Source organism: Lagenorhynchus albirostris, chromosome 10 (genome assembly GCF_949774975.1).
Source record: "Lagenorhynchus albirostris chromosome 10, mLagAlb1.1, whole genome shotgun sequence".
Taxonomy (NCBI): domain Eukaryota; kingdom Metazoa; phylum Chordata; class Mammalia; order Artiodactyla; family Delphinidae; genus Lagenorhynchus; species Lagenorhynchus albirostris.
Window position 1 is genome coordinate 83,829,066 of NC_083104.1, and position 23,521 is coordinate 83,852,586.

The window sequence follows — 23,521 nt, forward strand, 5'->3', positions numbered from 1 at the left end:
ATTGATTCACCTTGCTAAAATAATTTGCCCAACTCCCACCTAAAACAAAACCCACAAAATACACAGTAATGGGTGTTGTGTTGTTCACTTGGATTTATTTACATTTCAGGGTTTCAATAAAAACTTTTGGTTTACAAAATAATGTTTTTTAATGACAAAGATATTTCTCTCTGTGTATATTGTTTTATTTTAACATTTTATTTTTTCCAGACTAGTATAAGCCTCTGCCTGGCACAGACCTTTGTTACCCGTATAAGAGGTCTGTCAGAGGCACCAATGCCCTTGGCTTAAACCAAGGTGATTTTGCCCCCAGCTTTTGGCCCCTGCTGAAGTCCAGGTATCTTGGTTTTTCTTGTTTATTGCTGTGCTGGCTCTTATGTACACTGTTTGACTTTTTCCTTTAATATTTTATGTATCTTGGGAAAAAAGTTTTACTTACAGGGCCTGATAGGATAGCTTTTAAAAAGTAAAAGTGCCCATTGCTGTCTGAGGATCAGATAGGCAGGGGACAATGGCTGGGACTGGCTGATCCTTCCCCTCCCCAGCCAAGGAACATGGATTTGGCTTTAAGTCTTCATTTACTTGAGCCCCTCAACAGAACAACTGTGCAGTATCTAGGGAAAAAAAAGGTTAACACAGTCTTACAATTCATAACCTTGTTGATTTTTCTAGGGTATACTCTGCAAGCTGGCAGCATCTGGATGCTAGCTTACCCGGGTTCATATCCCAGCTTTACTACTTAATGTGTCATCTTAGACAAATCAATTTCCCCATCATCAGAAAAATGGGGGTAACACTACCCACTTCGTAGGGTTGTTATTAGAATAATATGCATCAAGTTTGGGACACATAGCATCATATAAATGCTATTAATTTTCCTGAACTGTGTATCATTTTCTCCCATACTCTGGGATTTTTCAAAATTTGAAATAAAGACAAACTTTAGCTTCTAAATTTCCTTTTTACTTGGCATTACTTACTTGCATAGATTCTGCTCAGTTTAGAAATAAAATTCAGACATTTAAAAATCAAACGTGGAAGAAAATCAAATTTGTGAAAGAAAATTTACTGAACACTTTGAGCAGGGGGATGGTGCCAGCATTTTAATATCATTGCATTAAGCATCTATTATTTTATATTAGGGGAGTGACTAAGGTCAGGCTGAAGACAAAAGGGGGTGTTTACTGTACAGATCGTATCTTTTAAATGGCTGCTGCAAGGTCTTCAGTCAGAAAGGGTTTTTCTTACCCAGGCCCACAGAGTGATGTTACACCACAGGTTGAAGTTTACAGCTAATGCTGTTGGAGTCTAGAATGAGTTTTGATTTGTTATAAAGTCTCTCAAAGGAAAGGAGGAGGAAGTCAAGGTCAGGGTAAATTTTTCAGACTTAAAAATTTAGTAGTAGCCTTTCCAGTTGTCCCAGTAGAAATGAGTTACTGCTCAATGAGTGTTTTCAAGAGATTTAACACAACAGTGGGAAACTGGTATGGAGATTTGAACAGCACCCCAGGCTCGGCTGCAGGAAAGCTAGAAGCCTGAGATTGTCAGTGCACCTTGGGAGAGGGCCCAAAGGAACATATTTGGACCCACCATGTTTAACATGTCGTATGAAAAACAAAACAATGCTGTGATACTTTGTGCTTTATTAGATGCTGTGATTTTAAAAAAACAATCCTCATGAGTAAATGCATATTTGTGTGATTGATACTGTGTTAGGAGTAAAGATGAGACCTCAGGGCAATATCTCAAGTCCAGGAAGATTCTTTAAGAAATAATACCACCTGAAAACAAGTCACATTTATATAGGACTTCATGGGCCAATCTCTGTTCCAATGCTTTGCTTACAATAGCTAAATTAAATCTTCACTAGAGTTCCATCAGTGTTATCATTACCCAGTTTTACAGATAAAGAAAACAAAGGCAAGGTTAAAGGTCACACAGCTGTAGGGAAGGAAAAATAATTTTCCCTCTATGAGACCCCTGAAATAAAAACAGATTAACAAGAGAAAAACAAAACAGAAGCCCTCATGTATATGTGGGAGATACCCAGGGAATAATGAGTAACTCCTCAAGGTGGCTTAAAATTCAGACTTAAACACCATCTTAATAGGGAAGAGGGGTTGGGGGTGGTATGTATGTAGGCCTCTTAGGGGAGAGTAAATAATTTTTAGGAAAGATGATTGGGCCCTTAGAAGAATAGATGGGAGAGGTATGACAGGATAAAATAAAATTATGTTTAAGGCAGGACAAGAAAATTTCTAAACATAAAATTTTCTCTCTGCTCATTTGGGCCACTACCCCTCTTTAGTGTGCAATGTGCACATTACAGATTGACCAGACTTCCTTAGAAGACACAGGAATGCCTGCTTCATTGAAAAGAGCAATTTTCTCCTGGTTCCAGCAAGGTAACTCCTTAGGGGATAACATTCCTTTCTCAATCCTGTAAGGGATTGTGATGCCCCACTACTCACGAAGGTCTGGACTATGTAGACTCAACATGTAACTTTGATATACGATTCTTTGTCTCAAAAACTTATATAACTGTGCTTTGACCTCTGACAAGCAGAACGGTCCTCAGAGTTTTCTGGAAGACTGTCTCCCAGGTTATAATCCTCAGGTTGGCTCTAATAAAATCGTCTATTTCTTTCTTAGATTGACAATTTTTGTGGACAATAGTTTGTGCCAAGGTTTGTCTGCGTGTGGTGTCAATTTTTAGTGTCCTTTCCTCAGATAAGTGTCACTCTTCCCTAGTTAATGAAACTCCTTGGGAAGGGATTTATGACAATTGAGTTCCTTTTGGAGGATCTGTCTTTAGGCAGATAATGGGAGTTCAGAGAAATCTTCCCTCTGCATTTGCTGTTCTGCTACAGCTCAAAATAATCAACATAGCTATAAGGGAGGGAAAATAACTTTCCTTCTACCCTTCTAAGTTCTTGGCTGAGAACCACTGTATAAAAGGTAGATTAACAAAAGAAAAGCAAACAGAAGCTTAATAACATGTATACCTCACGTAGGCTTGAGAAATACCTAGAAAAACTGAGTAAACTCCCAATACTGATCCAAGCCACCACCTTAAATACCATCTTCGGCTAAGAAGTGGGTGGGAGCCAGTTATGAGAGGTTACCAGGAAAAGGAACAACGAGGGTAAGGTTGTTATACAGAATTAATTCTAGTGCCTCCTCATTGATGAGATTCTCTGGTGATTTAGTCATCCTTCTCTTCCTGGTACAGAGAAAAAGACACAATTTAAAATTCCCTTTATAAATGTAAATGTCCCTCACAAAAGAGTAAATTCTACTCTGTTTTTAGAAATGTTTTTGTGTATGGTGTTTTTAAAAAAATAATCAGCTCAAAAATACTCCTTCTGCCAAAGAAGCATATGGGAGCGGGGGAATGGGGAGTCATATTCTGCTACCCTTAGCAACTAACAATCACTTCCTCCTGAATGAGAAAGTACAGTATTTGCCATAAAATACTGTATAAGCCTCCACTAGAATTCTCAGCCGAAGAAATAAACAGCCTTAGATGCAGAGCAAAGGGAGCAAAACAATCCAGAGTTTAAAAGTGAACCTCTTTACTAGCTTCTCTCTCCTACAGTCATTGGATCACTGCCGAGAGGGGCGGAGCCAAAGGGGCGCTGTCAGTGCCTCTTTTCCCGCCTGCGCTTTCAGTTCTCAACGAGGTCCGACTCTAGCTTATAATTACTCTTGACCAAGCAGTAACCTGTTGCATCCTGTACGTTTGCGAGAATTTCGACAATCATGTCTGGACGCGGCAAAGGCGGCAAGGGTCTGGGTAAGGGAGGCGCTAAACGCCACCGCAAGGTTCTGCGCGACAACATCCAGGGCATTACCAAACCAGCTATCCGTCGCCTGGCTCGGCGTGGCGGTGTGAAGCGCATCTCCGGCCTCATCTACGAAGAGACCCGCGGGGTGTTGAAGGTATTCCTGGAGAACGTGATCCGGGACGCCGTCACCTACACCGAGCACGCCAAGCGCAAGACTGTCACCGCCATGGACGTGGTCTACGCGCTCAAGCGCCAGGGACGCACTCTCTACGGCTTCGGCGGCTAAAGGCTCATTCTATACATTTTTTTTTAAAGGCCCTTTTCAGGGCCGCCCACCTCCGCTCAGGAAGAGCTGTACGCGACTTCCGTGTTCAAAACGTATCTGTTGGAAAAAAAAGTGGTTCTGTTTTAAGGCTAACGTGGCCTTATCTACAGGCCAAACTGTTCGCTTTCACTGCCGGTCTCCATCAGCCAATCTTTGGGCACCTGCTAAGAGTAGGGGTACCTTCGCCTAATCAGGCCGCAAGTGCTCGCTTGTGGGTGGGGCTAACACTGGACTAAGGAAAGCTAATGAGAGGGGTTTGAAAGTCTCGGTAACCGCAATGAAGGACTTATGGCCCGGCGTTCCCGGCTTTTTCTAGTGGGAGGGATCCTGCCTACCCCACATCGTCTGTAAAAGGAGCGACAACTGCCAGCCGGAGTTTCGTCGAGGAGGCAGTTTCTTGGGAAGCGGGCATTACTGAATCGCCCGCCGCCGATCTTTTTTTTGGTCCTGGGAGGGACCAGTAGATATTTGTACAAATTGCCAGAACCTGCGAGGGTGCTGCTTCGCTCACAAGAAGTCAGAAGCCGGATCAATTAAAATACATTGTGAGCAAGACGCCAGCTGGTAGTTCCTAGTGTATTTGCCTTTAGCAATGTCAGGAAAGATCTGCCTTCTATGATCTCTCCATTCCCAGCACCTCCCCGTCCTCCGCTGCGTCGCGCCCCAGACCTTGGCCTCAGGTACCTCTAGACTTTGAGCCAGGCATCATGCTGAGTGTCGTCACCCCCCGTAAAGCCAGTGATCTCGGGTTTAAAAATGCCTCGGCATTGCTGATTTTCATCCTCAGGCTGGGGGCCCTCCCTAAGCCTCTAGCTAAGCAGAGTTTGTAAATTCCCGTTTACTAGACTAAGGGTGTCTGTTCTGAACCCCTAGGCCTCTGTCAGGGCCTTTGAGCTTGTAAGGGAGAAGCTCCCTCCTTTGTGGTTAAGTGGCTCTCTTGCACCTTCACCTTCCTTCCAGCTCATCTCTTTCCTCTGTCTGCAGTAAACTGTATTTTGTTAATGAAACTTTCAAACATGACAATATGGTTATTATAAAAGGTTTTTTAAAGTATGTCCTCAAATTGATAAACCAGCTAACTGAATAATCAGCGTCTTTGATTTAATGTTTGAAAAGGGTGTACTGATGGCTACTTTAGAAACACTTTGCTGCCTGGTTACTCTGCTAATGTCTCTCTCTTGACACCTGACTAGGTGGTTGGGAAAGCGAGATTCTAAAGTTCAGGTGAGAGGTCTGGACTAGATACAAATTTTGGGACTCATCAACATACAAACGGTGAGACTGGATGAGATCACTAAGAACTTAAACATGGTTTAATGCAGCACATTGTAATAGTAAAAGAGTGGAAACAATGTAAATTGTCATGAGAAGGGACCAGATAAAATGTTATCTATATCCATAAAATGGTGTTTTGGTTCAGGCTGCTATAATAAAAACACCATAGACTGTGTGCTTTAACAACAAACATTTCTCACAGTTCTGGAGACTGAAGTCCAAGATCAAGGCACTGGACAGATTCAGACAGATCTGGTGTCTGATGACCCATTTCCTGCTTCATAGACTGCTGTCTTCCCTTGTGTCCTTTTATGGCAGAGTTGAATGAATGCATGCATGAATTTTCTACACAAGCATTCAGGCCCTCTCCCAGCCCCCTAGCCCACCAGAGGGCTGCCATAATTGATCCCCCATCTACAATTCCTTGACTTGGCACTGTCTGAATCAGTCAGCATGCCAGGTTTTCTCTGGCTCTTAGGAATGATGCAGGAGTGGCAAATCAGGCAGCATTATCTTTGTTCTGAACAAGGACTTCATGACTGTTAGGCCTGAGGAAGGCTCACAGGTTTTTCACTCAGGTAGTGGGTGTGACTAAAATGAGTGTGATACTATCTACATGGCTTATGAACTAAAAAAAACAGGCCAACCAAAACAGAAACTGGTCTATGGAGCAACCACACCTCCCTCCAGTGCAGGAAAACTATCCACATACTTCATTACATACGCTCTGAATGGAGGACAGGAAATTCTAATTTGCTTACTGGTGTACCCCAATGCCTACAACAGTATCAGGCACATTACGTGAAATCAATACATATCTCCTGACAGACACCAGGGCACCAGCTAAGGAAAACATAAAGTGACCACTATCCCAACCAGGCCCATTTTTGCTCCTCTGGTCATCTAGAATGCAGACTTGAACTCTCCCCATTGTCAGTTTAAATTAAGCCAGGCTCTGTACTTTTATCATTCCCCCCAAAATCTTGGAGGACAGTTATCAGGTGGGAAATGGGACCAAAAAAGCTAGGAGAATTATTGACTGAAACTAACACACTGAGGCTGAAATCAGCCTTCTATAAAAATGATACAAAAAGGAACCCAATGACAGAGGCATTTGTGAATATCTTTTTAGATGAGGATAAGCTGTTTTCCTTTTAGCCAACTTCAAGTGAATTCACATCCTTTCTCCAGCTCAGTTCTAAAGTCTGGTATGCTACTGGAATATATAATTGGACTAGGGACATTCTTGCTTAAAACCTCCTGTGGCTATAATGACAGACTAGACCAAGCAGTCCATACTTTCAACTTTAGCAAGAGAACCTCTTCACAGACCAACAGTGTCTACCCTACAAACAATCTCCTGCTACCCTGCCTGGTGATTATATATGTGTGTGTATATATACACACACACATACATATACATATATGTAAAACAGCTTTATTGAGATATAACTTACATACCATAAAATTCACCCACTTTAAGTGTACAACTCAATGGATTTTAGTATATTTACTTAGTTGTACAACCATCACTACAATCTATTTAATTTTAGAACATTTCAATCACCCTTATTTCCATTCCTCTGTGAAGTAAGGAAAAAAGTACAGCTAACTGCTGAGGGCTGTGTTGACACCGAAAGAGAAGGAAGTGCGTTTTCTTCGTAAACGAGATTTTAATTTCGCCTGAATTCAATGCCCTGGGTTTGCTGGCAGTCTGAATTTTTTTTTTTCCTGCGGTACGCGGGCCTCTCACTGCCGCGGCCCCTCCCGTTGCGGAGCACAGGCTCCGGACGCGCAGGCTCAGCGGCCATGGCTCACGGGCCCAGCCGCTCCGCGGCACGTGGGATCCTCTCGGACCGGGGCACGAACCCATGTCCCCTGCATTGGCAGACGGACTCTCAACCACTGCGCCACCAGGGAAGCCCTAGAGATTATTTTTTTAATCGAGACAAATCATCCTATTAGAGGCGGTAATTTCAGTACTGTTCTCAGGACATGACTGAGAGCCATTCAGCTGTCTCGTCGGAGTCTATTTCATAACCCGTAAAAACAAATTTAAAAAATTCTCTAAATAAGGGCTTTGGCGTTTCTCGCCCGATTTCCCATCCCCCAAATTTGGGTCGCCGCGGGGAACCACATGAGATCATCAGTTCTGATTGGTTGAAATCCATGAATGGGGCTTGCTGATTGGGCAGTGCTTCTCTTTGTTCCTGCAAACCGATTCAAGTTTCTCGCCATACTTGGTTCTTTTCCACTTTTCTTTAGTAAGTTGGGAGTATCACCTTTCCCCCCTACCTGTGTCCAGTGAATGGAGGCGAGAGTGGGAGTTACATGGATATATAGACATTAATCTCCGCAATGTTTTCTGACTCAGTGGCTTTCATTTTAACCACACCATTGAGCTGCAGACTCCTGTGCCTTGGCTAATGGTTACAGCTTTCTTTTATGAGTAGTTGGGTGGCCCTGAAAAGGGCCTTTGGTTGAGAAATGCTAACTCTTAATGGCGAAATCGGAAAGCTTAATTAACCGCCGAAGCCGTAGAGAGTACGTCCCTGGCGCTTAAGCGCATAGACCACGTCCATGGCGGTGACAGTCTTGCGCTTGGCGTGCTCGGTGTAGGTGACGGCGTCCCGGATCACGTTCTCCAGGAACACTTTCAGCACCCCGCGAGTCTCTTCGTAGATGAGGCCGGAGATGCGCTTCACACCGCCACGCCGGGCCAGACGGCGGATGGCGGGTTTGGTGATGCCCTGGATGTTGTCGCGCAGAACCTTGCGGTGGCGCTTAGCGCCTCCCTTACCCAGACCCTTGCCGCCTTTGCCGCGTCCAGACATGGTTTCGAGAGAAGCAAACCAACAGCAACTGACAAAAGAAGGGAGAGCCGATCCTTATATACCTACCACCTCTCCCCCGCCCAACTCCCCCAGAGAGAATGGAAAGCGCGCAAACCGGAAGTGTGACGCCAACAGTCCCCTCCCTTAATCCCGCCTCCAAGCCCCGGGAACTTACGCGAAAGGGCGGGAAGGGCGGGGCGGGTGGGGCAGGTGGGAAGCGGTCAGTTTGACCAATAGTCTTTGCGTCCTTGACTGGGCTACTGTTGTAACTACAGTACTTGGAGGAATTAGGCTTAAGAGGAAACATGATTCCAAATATCCTAAGTAGAAGAAATACTTAAAAAGGCGAAAATTTATTATCAATAAATTTTGATAATCGTAAAAATATCAAGATCAAAGTTAGAAACGTAAAAGTGTTTATACTCATACTATTCCTGTGTTTCACAACTAATACAAGGCCATGTTTTTAAAATGCTCTGCAAATGCCAATCATTTCGCGTGCCTCTGAAACTCTGGCTCTTTACTAAGGTAAGAGAAAACAGTATTATTTACATAAACTTAAAAAGGGCCAGTGTGTTCGCATACGTAGTGGATATTTAGACAAAAATTATACATAATCCGACAAGTGTTGATGCATGTCTATTCATTCCCAAGCAGATGCAAAGTTATACTGAACAACTTGAGTTGGAAAGTTAGTTTCTTACAGCCCTTACCTGAAAACGTGGGTGGCTCTGAAAAGAGCCTTTGGTTGAAATTTCAGAGAAAAGCTGTAATTATGCCCGCTCCCCGCGGATCCGGCGGGCTAACTGGATGTCCTTGGGCATGATGGTAACACGCTTAGCGTGGATGGCACACAGATTGGTGTCCTCGAAAAGCCCCACCAGATAGGCTTCGCATGCCTCCTGCAGTGCCATCACCGCCGAACTCTGGAAGCGCAGGTCGGTCTTGAAGTCCTGGGCAATCTCACGCACAAGGCGCTGAAAAGGTAGTTTACGGATAAGAAGCTCCGTGGACTTTTGGTAGCGGCGGATCTCGCGCAAGGCCACCGTGCCGGGTCGGTAGCGGTGGGGTTTTTTCACGCCGCCGGTAGCCGGCGCACTCTTGCGAGCCGCCTTGGTGGCCAGCTGCTTGCGAGGCGCTTTGCCGCCAGTGGACTTACGAGCAGTTTGCTTAGTGCGAGCCATGACAAGTGACACATACACAGACGTCCCGAATATTAGCGCAGAAACATCGCCCAGCAGTTTGCTAGTATTTATAGTACCTAAGGTGAAGTGATTGGGCGAGAAAAATGTTTAACTATTACGTTACAAGCTCTGATTGGTCTACATTTAAACTTTCCAGAAACCGTGCAGTTTCGTTGGCCACTACGTTATATCCTCGGCTCTTTTCAAATTGTTTTTTTGTTCTTTTCCTCCCACGATTTTCATGAGAATGCAATGCCTTGAGAGTTACTTTTTCGAAAAAACAGACCTTAACTTCATTGGAACTGTATATTTATTTAGGTTCTGGAGGGGAGGGGAGAGTGAGAGAATATTGCCCTAATGTACTCTACATTCCCTGCTCGATAACCCGATAACGGATTATAAATTTCCAAAACCATTTCACAAAAAAAGAAATCCCTCTGTAACGCTTAAACTGACTGAGAAACTTCTCTGAAACCTACAAGATGTAAATTCAAGCATAGTAAAATCAAACTAGCGTTTCCAGAAATATCTCCTGTAACAAGGTACTTCTTTGTTAAGTGTTGTTTATGCTCTGACTTTACACTTGGAACTTCCTGAAACTTAAGTTTTCTAAAGTTTAGAATACATTTAGCCAGGTACAACGCCGGACACACAATCACGCCATGCACAACGTCTCAGAGTTTACCTATGAGGAGCAGGCGAGGGACTAGGGCCTATGAATGGATTACGGACCAAAACGAGGACAGCTTAATATTGCCAACGACTGTTCCTATATGTCACGTAAAATAGTCGACTTTAAGAACACCGAATGAGGACCTTTTAGACGAAGAGGCGGTAACCTAGACTCTACCTTCTCATTGGCTAAGTTTGTTATACTGGGTAGCCATTAAGAAAGGAGATCTAGCATCCTTCATTTGCATGGAGCTTTTCTATTGCATTTGAAGCAGTTTAACCCATTAGACACGGGAGGTACAAATTATCTAAACAATAAAATTCTGCATGCATATTTTCTCTTTTAAAAGCTTTGTTTGATTAGAAGCCACGTTTATTACTCTAAGAAAAGTTTGTCTTTCCAGAAATTTTCACTTACGAACACTTCACCTTGGAGAAAGATTGTATACCTGTTATAAATGACTATCCTTCTAACTAAGACGCATAGTTCCAACTGTCCTTTTTCAAATTCTTAGAAATTACGTAATGTATTTTGTAAATACAGACTCTCAAGAAAACAAGTAACAAAGGGTGGTAAAGAAGCTGGACGAATCGTGCGTCTGGAACCCTTACATTATTGGCCACAAGCCGGAAACAAGCTCTTATGTTGTTTGAGGGCTACCAGGGAAGCTCCGGTTACTGAGGCCCGTGCGGACTTGTTTGAAAACTGCAGTCGCGCGCGCGGGAATGACTCGTCACTGCATTCTCCCTGCTGCTAGGCGATCCCAGGGCAGAATTGTGAGGGGATGTCATCCAGAACAGGGCTGTGAGAGGGGCCTTTTATTCTCTTAGTAGTTGGCCTGATTCGCAGTCTGAAGTCGTTTTAGCATTGTTGACGCTTGTACAACCAAAAACAAGTTAAAGCGAGACTGCCCTAAAATGTTATCCCCGGGCTGTGCTTTCACACTAAAGCAACGTATCCCCCACCCTCGCCCCGACACCCACACCCACACACTTCCCCGCGTGCAATGCCTTTCTGGGAACAGTTTAGTCCACCCAGTGCTTACTTGATATTTCTCTTGTGCTAGGTTTTGAGCTTGGGATATGTTGTGAGGTTGAAAAGGGGTCAAAAGTTCGTTAAGGGCATTAAACTGTAGAAGCAAGTTGCAATTACAGAAATTGTTTGCGTGCTGTTTTCCACCTGTGCAGCTTGTTAATTGCAGTGTTAGCCAGTTCTTTTGCTTTCTACTATTCTTTGCCCCAAATAGATGCACGCTGGTTCAGACCAAGGGCACCGGCGTCTCGGGTCTACCACACATCACTCAGCGTTGCCAGGAAAGGCAATGGCATCGATGAAAACTTGTCCCAAACCTGCAGACCAGGCCTACATCCCCTTGCTTTCTGCTGTCCCTCCCCAGTCACTCAAGACACAACGTTTTGCATTTATTGCAGATTAGAAACAAATGTCCTTTTGACATTGCTTCCTAGAGGCGAGGTTTCACGTGAAACTCCTTGGGTTCTTACGTGATTGTCTTCTTTACAGCTCTTTCCCACCCCACCTCCCCCTAGGATAAAACCCTGCTTTTTTAAAGAGAAGTAGCACCCTCTGATGGTAATGGGCGGCAGAGCCGTACCCTTTCCTGCCTAGTATTTCTGTCTCCATTAGGCGACCAGCGGGGGGGATGGGGGAGGAGGGGGGCAGGGTGCTGTCTGGGTGCCTCAGTGCAAGCGGCAGGGAAGAAGGCCTATAGGCCCCAGCGGCCGGCATTGGCCTTCGGAGACCCGGAGGGGCGCGCAGGGGCCGCTAGGGTGCCGGGGGCGGGCGCCAGCGCGCACCAATCACAGCGCAGCCTCGCCCTATAAATACCGCGCGCTGGAGCCGCTCGAGTTTTACTGCCTTGTCAGGTCCTAGTAGTTTTCTTAGTTCTTCTTTGCTTCCGTCATGTCCGAGACCGCACCGCCCGTCCCAGCTGCTTCCACTCCCCCCGAGAAGCCTTCAGCTGGCAGGAAAGCGAAGAAGCCTGCGAAGGCTGCAGCAACTGCCAAGAAGAAACCCGCGGGTCCGTCAGTCTCGGAGCTGATTGTGCAGGCCGTTTCTTCTTCTAAGGAGCGCAGCGGCGTGTCCTTGGCTGCGCTCAAGAAGGCGCTGGCGGCCGCCGGCTACGACGTGGAGAAGAACAACAGCCGCATCAAGCTAGGCCTTAGGAGCCTGGTGAGCAAAGGCACTCTGGTGCAGACCAAGGGCACCGGCGCCTCGGGCTCTTTCAAGTTCAACAAGAAAGTAGCCTCGGTGGATAGCAAGCCCAGCGCCACAAAGGTAGCAGTGAAAGCGAAGGTAACAAGTTCTTCTAAGAAGCCCAAGAAGGCCACCGGGGCGGCTGCTGGTAAAAAAGGTGTCAAGACTCCGAAGAAGGCTAAAAAGCCTGCGGCGACAAAGAAGTCCTCCAAGAGTCCCAAGAAGTCCAGGGTTGTGAAGCCTAAGAAAATAGGTAAGAGTCCTGCTAAAGCCAGGGCTGTGAAACCCAAAGCGGCCAAAGCAAAGGTGACCAAGCCAAAGACTGCTGCCAAGCCCAAGAAGGCAGCACCGAAGAAAAAGTAGAAGTTCTGGTTGGAAGCTGCTTCCAATAACCCAACGGCTCTTTTAAGAGCCACCTACTTATTTCAGGGAAAGGGCTTTAAGTACACAAGCTCTCCTGTCTTACAAGTTTCATAAATTTCAGCCCCATGCAAATGCAGTGTGTTTAAGCCAATCCTTGCTCCACGTCAGAATTCTTTTGAGATTAAATTCTCGCTGTGGGATTTGTAAATTGATTCCTGAGGAAGCTGGTGTTTTTTTTTGTTGTTTTGATTTTGGCCTCCCAAGTGATTTAAACTTCAACGCTCAGGATCTATTTCCCTAGTCCCATTTTAACCAGAAGCTTGCATCTCTACCTGTACGTTAGAAATACCTGGGGGAGTTTTTTGAACCGATCCTGAAGTCCCACACCCCAAACATTCGTCCTCAGTGGTAACTGCCTGTAGCTGCGATTGAACCTGTGGCTGAGGCTGGGTCCGTGTACTATGTGCTCGTTTGTCAACTCAACATTTCCTTGGCGTTCTCTGCGAGACCAAAGTGGGGACATTATGTTCTTGGGCAATATTGATAAAGCGGCTTTTCCAAAATTGGGTGGCCCTGAAAAATGCTTTTGAGGAGATGTGGCTCAAGAGTTGTCTGACGTTGGGAATGACGGTGATCCTCTGGCTTACATGGCACTCAGACTGGTGTCCTTGAGTTTACCAGGTAGGCCTCACACGCCTCCTGCAGCGACATCACAGTCGAGCTCTGACGTGCAGTTCGTTCATGCTCGGCGACTTACCCTGGGTCCATTTGCAGGTTGTCAGCTAGTCCCGGTTTCTCTTTATAGAAACAGAACTGCCCTGATTGGATAATAGTTGAAACTCCCACTCTGTGCCTAACTAGATCGTATTTCTCTGCCTGCAGGGTTTTCAACCCTGGTGCGCTGCACCACGTTAAATACTCGGGGACACTTTCATAGAATTGCCCCTTTAAGCTTTTGAAACTTTAATTCTGGGATTCATTTTAATAACGTCTTTTTTCACATCCGAGAAAAAAAAAAGTACCATATGTTGAGCCAGGTTTACTCACTTTTACTTAGCGAAGCTCAATTAGTTGTAACACTTTTACATATGTGCATACAAATTCTTTAATAGTCAGTTGTTTTATGTTTTGTCTTTTTCCCCCCATTGTTTTGCAGGGCTCCTTGCATCCCCTTAATGTCTGCCTTACTGTCACTTCACATCCCTACTCCCCTTCCCCAAACAGGTATGTAGCTATTCATGTTTTCCTTCGAATTCAGTCTTTTACATACACTTATCCATAAACATGCATGACTGTTTTCTTTTTCTGGTAGTGTTTTATTATTTACAAAATGGCGACATATACGCTTCTCTGCTTTTCTCTTAACCGTAAAAGAAATCCTTTCAAGTCAAATCTTTTTTTTTTAATGTCCTGCATGTGGAGTAGAATAATTTATTCATCCATTTCATATTGATAAGTATTGACATCTCTATTTACAAATAGTGCAATAAACAATAGAATTCCAAAGCTGAAATTGCTAGATTAGTTAGAGTGTATTTTAAATTTCCGATGGCCCTGACATAGCCTGAAAATGACTCCCCCTCCTGCATTCCAACCATCAGGGCGTGATCTCATTAATTTCTGCCAGTCTAAAGGGGGTAAAATTATTTCACATTGTCACTTTGATTTGCATTACCATGACCACCAGTGCATCCTTTCTTTAGGTTTATTGGCCATTTGAATAAGCTTTTCAGAGAATTTCCATTTATATCTCTGCTAATTTTTCATTAGGCAGTTTGTCTTTTTCCTGCCCAATTGTGTTTTTTATATGATAGAAAAATGAACCTTATACTTATCACCTGTGTTGCAGATAGTTTTCTACTCTTGGCTTTTATCTCTATATTTCCTTTGTTTATGGTGTATTTTCCATTTGTATGTATTATATAAAATTTATTAGATATATATAAAATTTGAATATTAGACATTTTAATCACAAATGTATCTTTTATAGCTTCTAGATTTCCACTCTTGGTTTAGAAACTGAATCCCACTCCTCCATTATTTGTTCACCTCCTAGCTTTTCTTCTAAAAATTTTTGCTTCTTAAAAAATGTTTAGTTTCTAATCCATCTAGAATGTGTTTTACGTAGTTTAAGATAGAATCCAAGTTTACATCCTTCCAGATGGATGGCCAGTTGTTTTAACACCATTTGTTAAATAATCCATTCACTTCTCACACTGAACTGAAATATATCATTTTTGTTATTTATTAAATTCTTATATAATGAGATCTATTTCTGTATTCTCATTCTTTTCTACTGTTCTCTGTGTATGAGTCATGTGTCCTTCTCAATTCTATTCCTAATTAATTTATTTCCTTGTTTCTATTGTGAATGGAATACTCATTTCCTATTTTTAGGTCTTACTGCTAGGAAGGAAGAAATGTATTGATATGTTGTATCCAGCAAACTTACTGATTTCTATAATTCTACTTCTTTTACTCCTTAAACTAAGGAGTTTTTCCTAGTCATTAGCAAAATAATTTTAACTTTTTTTGTTTTCCTTAAATGTGAATACCAAGCATTTAGTTTTCTTTTTGTATAGCATTTGCTAAGAATTTCCAAAATAAAGTTGAATAATATTTTTAGGAGGCATCCCTTTTTAGTTCTTCGTTTTAATTAGCATGGTATTAAGTGTTGTCCTTTATAATAATATCTGTTATTAACTTTTTGTATCTCCATTATATTTAAATGGTTACCTTCAATTCCTATTTTACTTTAAAAAAAAATTTAAATGGCTGCCGTACTTCATGTGTTGATATCATCATATGGTTTTTCTCTTTTAATTTGTTCAGTGCTTTCTCAGATGTTAAGCCCTCAAACTCAATGTGGCTGAAAGAATGAGATGAGTTTTCCTAAGACGGTCATCTATAAGAGAGAAGCAAGTGTGTGGTGGAGTTGGGGGAGGGTGAATCAGAAATTCTGTTGTGAAATTTGCCAAGTCCAAGAGATTACCAAGTGGATAAGGGAGTAATCAACTGGGTTCAAATGTTGATGATAGACTGAAGTGATTAGAAACCTGAGAATAGTTCCTTGGTTTAGCAGTATGGAGGTCAGTAGTTTTGACAAGAGTAGTTTTAGGGAGGATGGAGTTGAATTAAGATGGAGTTATTGGTCTATGGATGGCTTTTAAAGTCATGAGACTTGGTGAGGTCACCAAGGGGGCGACTGAGGTAGAGAAGAATATAAAGAAAGGGGAAAGGACAGAGGAGACCTGGCCCTGATCATTTATCATACATAAATCTGAATCATTATTCTACCTCTTTGTGCTTCCATTTGCTTATTTAAAAGCAAGACGGTTAGATTAGAATAGTGTTTTTCATGGCCTGTTAGGAATAGAATAGACTAGAACATATTAGAGTGTGCACATTGTAAGGACAAATACGACTTCCTGGAATTTAGGCTTCAGACACTTATGTTGTTAGGCATATGCGTGTACGTTCTGGGTCATAAAGAAGAAAGCATATCTTATTGGGGTTACAGTCAAAGAAGTCTGAAACCCAGTGGTTAACATGTTCTTTATGGTCTTTTACAATTCCAGGAGTCTATTGTTTTGATGTTCTGACCACAGAATTATATCAGCTCTAACATCCACGTAACAGGAGACAGACTTGAAATCAATCTCATTGATTGTCTGAGAGATCTTCTGAGACCAGTAGGTAAGAATGGTGACACAGAAATTATATTCTTTACTAATAATTGGTTTGATTATCCCTGCCTGTGGGGTTTTTTGAAAGAAAAGAAAAAAGAGAGGGACAGAGAAAAGAACAGAAGGTTATATGACTGCCAGAACAATTGAAGACCAGTGGGGCCTCCTTAAGAAGATATAAACCATAAATAAGGGGTTTTGCTGTGTAGGATGTACAATAATAACACGTAAAAGAAAAAAGAAAAAAAATAAGATGAGGGGAGAACTCTCTCATCTTGATGCTACAAGTTTTATTGTATCCTATGTGGCCAAAGTAAAAACGGGGAATATTGGGGGAGGAGAAGGGAATTTCTTCTTTTCTTTATACCATAACATATTTTTCAGCTCTTCAACAATGTGCCCAGGTAGAAAAATATAATTATTCTGCATATAAAAACAGAACTGGATTAAAAAAGAAGTACTAACTCCTAAATAGTAAAATGGCGGCCTTGCAAATACCCACAGTATTCCATTGTGCGATGCTACATAGTTTATTTCACCAGTCACCTATTGCTGGATTCTTAAAATTAGTTAACAGCAATTACATAATCATTTTCAAGTGTGTCTCAAAAGTAGGTCCCCAGAAGTGGGATTTCTATTTCAAAGGGTGAAAAGTAACATTGCAAATAACAGGGCATGGTAAAAGTATAACAATGGAAGCTTAAAAACAAATACAAATACCTAAAGACAAAAATATTACTAGATTTCAACTATCATGGGTCACATCATTTTTAATTTTATTTTTTAATAAATAATTTGATTCAAAAATCAAAACCGTATGAAAAAATATGTACCCCGAAGTCAAGTTCCACACCACTGTCCCTGACGACACAGTTCCCCTTCCACTGTTTCTTTATGCAAATAGAAATGAAAAATATATATACTCTTCTTTCTCACCCTTTCATAGGATAATATATACATGTTCTCTACCATTGTTCGCTTAGCAGTATGTCCTGGAGCTGTGTCTACGACAGGAAACAGAGGTCTTCCTTATTCTTTCCACGGGTACATGATATTGTGTAAAGGAACAACGGTTTATTCTGCTTTCAGAATCTCTATATATTAGCGAGATTAGCCCTTCATAATAAGAGTTGCAAAATACTTTTTTCAGATAGTCATTTGTCGTTTAACTTTGATTATGATAAAATTTGTTATGCAGCCTTTTTATTTTTATGTAATTGAATTTACCAATATTTTCTTTCATGGCTTTTGGATTTTGAGTAATATTTAGAAAGGTCTTTCCCACTTCAAGAATCAAAGGAATTCGTCTATATTTTCTTTAAGTACTTCTGGCTTTTTGTTTTGTTTCGCTTTTATGTTTCAATCTTTGATCTACTTGAAGTTCCTTCTGGTGTTTTACAAATGGCTATCTAGTTGTCTCAGCACTATTAAAAAAGTCCATCTTTACTACTAGTGATTAGAAATGCTTTCTTTATTGGATACAAAATTCCTGTATTACTTGTCTATTTCTAGACTTTCTATTCTGTTGTGTCAGTCTTTCTGTTAAGCACTAATACCACATTGTTTTAATTGAGGATTGATGATCCTTTATAAAATATGAATAAGATCATCCACTCTTCCTGTTCTTATTTTTCAATTATACGGCAATTGTAGGACAATTCCAGCTTTTCAAAGAACTGTGGAATTCTTAGAGCTAGAAAAGCCTTGGAAGTCATTTAGTTTTTGTTTCTGCCAGGGAAAATTCTGTAGGAACTAACGTGCTCTCTGAACTCCACCCCACAGCAGCTCCTTACCAGCTATTAAAGGCCAATAATATCTTAAGGGTAGTACGCGTTTACGTCAAATCTATACTGAGCCAGGGTCAATGCAAAAATGTGAGAAGAAAGGGGAGTACGTTTTATAATTTGTGGGTGCTCTCTTTGAACTAATTTATCACTTCTTCCTCTAAACTCTCTGGAGGGTCACGATGCTTCCCTTTCCACATGGGAACTCCTAAAGGGAGATGTAAGGAAGTAGGTGAAATATTCTCATTCCAGTGCCTAGGAAGATGATATAGGTTTGGTCAACAGCCACTCTCTGCCACACTTCTGCATGTTTCTGTTTTTTAAAGGCTCATTCACTTATTTGTTGACTCTTCAGAGAGAGGGCAAGGTCCAAGTGTGCAAGCCTAGACAATGTGTAGGTTGAATTATGTCCCACCCACCCCCCCTTCCCCCAAAAGTTATGTTTAAATCATAACCCCCATTGCTTCAGAATGTAACCTTATTTGGAAATAGGGTGGTTGCAAATGTAATTCAGTTAAAATGAGGCCACGGTTGAATAGAAAGGGCCCCTCTGATTGGCAATTCCTCGTAGACCAGCTTCCGCCAGTTCGCGGAATGGGCGGAGGCCTCGACTCCAACCTGCGGCTGCCCGTCCCACCTGCCACCTGCCTGCCAATGTGGAAGGGAGGCCGCAGCCCAAGGGCAGCCCCTAGGGATACTGCCGCCTGCCCTGGTGGGGGTGGGACCTTGAACGCCCCCAGGACCCGCATCTGGAGAGAAGTGAGAGTGCCCCATGGAGGGGGGGTGTGTTGCTGAAGTTATCTTGTGGTTCATCTGGGGTGTGGTGGGCCTGGGTAAGGCCAAAGAAGTGACAGCCAGCGACACCCCTGGGGGAGAAGACCCTTCAGTGCCACCTACAGAACCGCAGGATGTCAGTCCTTGCCTGAGCTCCCCTCCCTCACGTCCACATCCCTTTTTAATTTGTCTGGAGCAGGCCAGTCTTCAGTAAGTTATTTAAAAGCTCTCTAGGTACCGGAATTTGCTTCAAGGGTTGAGAACTACTGATCTGGGCGGAGCCCCTCACAGTAGTGAATGTTGTTTCTTCTTCGATCTCTAAAACTGAGTTAATATTTTTCTGGAGTAATGGTAGGCCCAGAGAAAGAACTGAATTACCCAGGATTCCACAAAGATTAAGTGATGGTGGCCCAAGAATTCCTCTTCAGCAGGTCAGAAGTATAAAAGTGTTTTGCAATCATTATATAAATTAACAAAAATCTTGTTTATTGTGTTGTATACCTAGTGCTTTGTGCCTGAGCACTTCTCACTACAAACTGGGGTTATTGCCCCACTATTACACTTGAGGAAGCGGAGGGAGGTACAGAGGGGTGGCGTCACTTGTCTACTTGTAAGTAAAATCAGAAATTGGACATAGATCTGGCTGGATCATAGAAAGGTGGAAATTTTTATTTTTAAACTTTACCTAATATCTTTAATGGATTGCAGGATGTCCAGAGAACAAAAACAGGAACTGAGGAGTGGCATCAAGATTGAAAAAAGGAAAACAACCAGTCCCATCCTCAGAGAACCTAGAGAAAAGAGACACAGGGAGACTGATGGCTGAGATACAAGATGTGGGAAGGAGAAGGAGATCTGAAGACTAGAGGTCCTGCCCATGAATTGGAGTGATGAGCAGACACGCAGTTCCTGGAATATGACAGATTGGATCATTTTTACTTGTCCAGGGGCATCAGGATAAACTCAAGGAGATTAGCATAGTCTCTTGGCCACAAGCTAATTAATATGCTAATCAAGCACCTTTTTGAACAACGATCGCTGTCTTCCTTATTCCTGGTGAAGAAGGGACTTTTTAGGGGTGAAGAGCCTATGTGCAGAGCTTCCTGCATTTCCAACCCCAGCTGCCTGATAACGCCGTTCCCTCACTGCGAGTCCCAGAGAACCGGTGCACAGACTCCACTTCAGGCTGTTGGTGTGAGTGGGTGTGAGAGGCAAGGCTGAGAGAGGAGGATGTGAGGAGCCATTTGCACAGAATCCCAGGCACTGAGGCTGTTTGTGTGGATGAAGAAAGTGGAATTATTGATGGTGCTGAGAGCTCTAATAGACCTTGTCTTTGGGGAGAAACTCGTGCCGAATCTACTGAGGACTAGGCACTCAGAATGCCTCTGCATCTCTGTCCCTCCTTAATTTAGATTTTGAGACTGTATGCAGCAGATGTCTTATGATAGATTGCAAAAATTGCCCTAAATTTATCTCATCTTATTGCTCATTACAATGTGACATTGTCGCTCCTCTCATCAAGAGGTGGAGTTTAGGGCTTCCCTGGTGGTGCAGTGGTTGAGAGTCCGCCTTCCGATGCAGGGGACACAGGTTCATGCCCCGGTCCGGGAAGATCCCACGTGCCGCGGAGCGGCTGGGCCGGTGAGCCATAGCCGCTAAGCCTGCGCGTCCGGAGCCTGTGCTCCGCAACGGGAGAGGCCACAACAGTGAGAGGCCCGTGTACCGCAAAAAAAAAAAAAAAGAGGTGGAGTTTATATGTCTGTCCCTTAAATCTGGGCTTGGCCGAGTGATCTAACAAATGTGACCTGAGAAGATGCTTGAAAAGAGCCTGGCACATTGCAGCTTGTCCCCGTCTTGGTTCTCCCACAGCCCTGAAACACCCATGTTACGAAAGAGACTGAGCTCGTCTGCTGGAGAATGAAGCACCCAGTCAACAGCCTACCAACTGCCAGACTTGCAGGTGAGGCCATCCTATATTACCCAACGCCAGCTGACTCTCCAGCTGATAGAGACACAGGAGAAGAACCAGCAGGATTCAACCCTGACTACAAGAACCACCAGCTGACCTACAGAATTGTAAGTGAATAAATGGTAGTAGTTTTAAGCAAATAAGTTTTGGGGTGGTTTGTCACGTGCTTAGTGAATGGCCATGAATTAGTCTTCTAGGACAGTGACAGCTTTGCCTGTCCTTCAGGAGAAGGAACCACGCTTCTGCAGCAAATCCCAGATGCATCCAGCTCCTTGTTCTCTCCCCTCCCCCCTCCTTTTTTTTTGTTTTCATTTTTATATCCCTCCCTTTCCTACGTTAGGAAACAGAAGTGGAGATTAATGAAGTGGCCTAGGCTCCAGTAATGTTTTCACCTGCAAACTTTAGCATTCTCCATTCCCATCTCCTCGGAAAGATTCTCCCATCTGATTCACCAGCCCATAGTTTTCCACATTATCAAAGCCCCTCCAGGTTCCCAGCTCCTGGAGGGGTTGGCTGATGGCAGTGAGAGTTATGGAAACAGAAGAGGTGGGTAGGGGAAGTGGGGGAAAGGGAAAGAGGGAGATAAGAATATATCAATAGTATTTAAAATAAATGTCCATATACTGTAACTCGGAAACCCTGAGGTAAACAAGAGAAGTGAAAACCTACTTACATACAATGATGTTCATTTGAACATAAGTTATAATTGCAAGAAACAACCTGAGCGTATGTGCTATTATGAGATCGCTACAGTCATTTAAAACCACATATTAGCATGTGTAGTGCCATGGGGGAATGCTCACACTGAGAAAAACATGCAAGATCAAATATATGTATGGGGAAGGTGATCACCACCACAGTAGGAGTGTTCATTCCTTAGAACTGAGAGTATAATTTATTGTATTTTACAGTATTCCATAATAAATATCTGTTAATTTAATCATTTAATATCTATATCTTTCTATACATATATTTATATATAGAAAGAGGACAAGAGTGGGGGAGGTAGCAGTGGTTGCTGTCTCTGCAAAGTTGAGCTCAGATCTGGTTGTGGGTGAAGGTGGTAACTAAGGTGTGACCCCAGAATGCAGGGTGCTAGCACAGGGAAGGTGGAAAGGCAGTCACAGGTGCATTCCGGACCTGGCTCCCACTTTGAGCACTTGCTTTCATTTCCCTGGATGTCCTCGGAGGCACTGTGTAGATGGCGTCTCAGAATTGTTCGTCTGAAGCTCATTTGGTTGAAGCTTTATCCATCCACACCATTCCCTCTTCAGTTGACGGTTTACTCCCGGGATGTTAATTCCCTAACACTTCGTGTCTGCCAAGCTGGTGATCAAAATGAGCTCACCCGGCTTCAGAAGAAGCTGGGGAAGACTACTCTCAACCTAGAACACATTATGCTCAAAGGCTCTTGGACCAGAATGACCTTGGCATTGTCTAGGACCGAAGAGAAGGCCACTGTATATGGAAAATGAGAAGTGGGAAGAACAGGTTATTAATCCAGGAAGGCAAGGTCTGCGGGGCCAGAATTTGCCTTCTAGGCCGTTATGAGGAGTTTGAGTCTCTTTCTGTGTCAGTTGGACTGTTTATGTTCCTCTGCCTCCTTCAGTTGCTATCCTGTCATTCCTGCTGTTCCCTGCCTGTGTCTCTGGTCCTCTGCCGTAGCACCATGTACCCCACACATACCTGACCCTTCATGCAATTACAGGGGGAGGGGGTGTCAAAAAGGTATGAGGAAGGGGCACCCGAGGGCCCCTCTTCTTTTGTTTCCTGGCTAAATACGTACCAGATGCTGAGGGTTTTCCAGACTGGACACGTGAGACATTGGTCTGGGTGGGTGTGGGAGCCACACTCCCTGTAGCTCTCTGATGAATCTTGCTCAGGATTCTAACAATGTAGAGCTAAGCTGCCCGAGTTCATGTACTGCCTCACCAAGGTGGAAGGTGGCTTTGGACTAAGTTCTGGCTAATGGGATGCAAGCAGAAGGTTGTAGGGTAGGTAGTAAAAGATAACTCTTGGATACGTGCCCTTTGCTCAACTTCTGAATCTCTTTCTCCATCTTACCTCTTGGAATGAAGGTGTGATGCCTGGAGCTTTAGAAGCTGTCTTGGAACCTAGGGATGGTGGGAGGGTTGCTGGAAGGCTCGGCGATTTTGTGGAGTTGCCATACCAGCCCTGGACTTTCTGGATTTCCTACACTTCCCCATCTGGACGGCCTTTACATGAGAGAGACATGAACTTGTTTCAGCCACTATCCTTTTGGGTTTTCTATTCTATAGAACTTAATTGAGTCTTCAGCAGTACAATGAGTTGCTATCCTTAAAAAAAAAAATGCAGCCATAAATCCATGTGCTCTTTATTTGTTTTGCTTTTTTCCCCTTATTTAATTGGAATTCTGTAACTTTCTGAATTTCATTTGTATGTATTAGTCTGTTTCGATTTTCTTTCCCCTTCTTCAGTCAGTTAGGTCTTTTAGTTTCTTTTTTAAAAAGTCACTTAGTCAAGATTTTCAGTTTTATATGCACATAATTCTTCAAATTGTTCTCAAAATTATCTCCAGTATATGCTTTTTCATGTTTCCATTTTTTCTGTATTCTCCTTTTTTAAAAATCTTTATTAGAGCAGCCAATGCTTTATCTAATATAGTAGAAT

General features: G+C 43.1%; 3 protein-coding genes across 3 annotated transcripts; 2 read left to right on the forward strand and 1 right to left on the reverse strand.

The window, feature by feature from the left end:
• Positions 1-3,756: 3,756 nt before the first annotated feature.
• LOC132527634 (histone H4) lies at positions 3,757-5,091 on the forward strand. Its single transcript, XM_060163538.1, has one exon. It carries the CDS (start codon positions 3,763-3,765, stop codon positions 4,072-4,074), a length of 312 nt encoding a protein of 103 aa, XP_060019521.1. The 5' UTR covers positions 3,757-3,762; the 3' UTR covers positions 4,075-5,091.
• Positions 5,092-6,907: 1,816 nt separating this feature from the next.
• LOC132527624 (histone H4) lies at positions 6,908-9,039 on the reverse strand. Its single transcript, XM_060163528.1, has 2 exons — positions 8,936-9,039; positions 6,908-8,250 (listed from the first exon to the last, which is right to left on the reverse strand). The coding sequence occupies exon 2, from the start codon at positions 8,220-8,222 to the stop codon at positions 7,911-7,913; it is 312 nt and encodes a 103-aa protein (XP_060019511.1). The 5' UTR covers positions 8,223-8,250; positions 8,936-9,039; the 3' UTR covers positions 6,908-7,910.
• A 2,960-nt stretch (positions 9,040-11,999) lies between these two features.
• Positions 12,000-12,656, forward strand: H1-1 (H1.1 linker histone, cluster member). Its single transcript, XM_060164251.1, has one exon. The coding sequence runs from the start codon at positions 12,000-12,002 to the stop codon at positions 12,654-12,656; it is 657 nt and encodes a 218-aa protein (XP_060020234.1).
• The last annotated feature ends 10,865 nt before the right edge of the window (positions 12,657-23,521 follow it).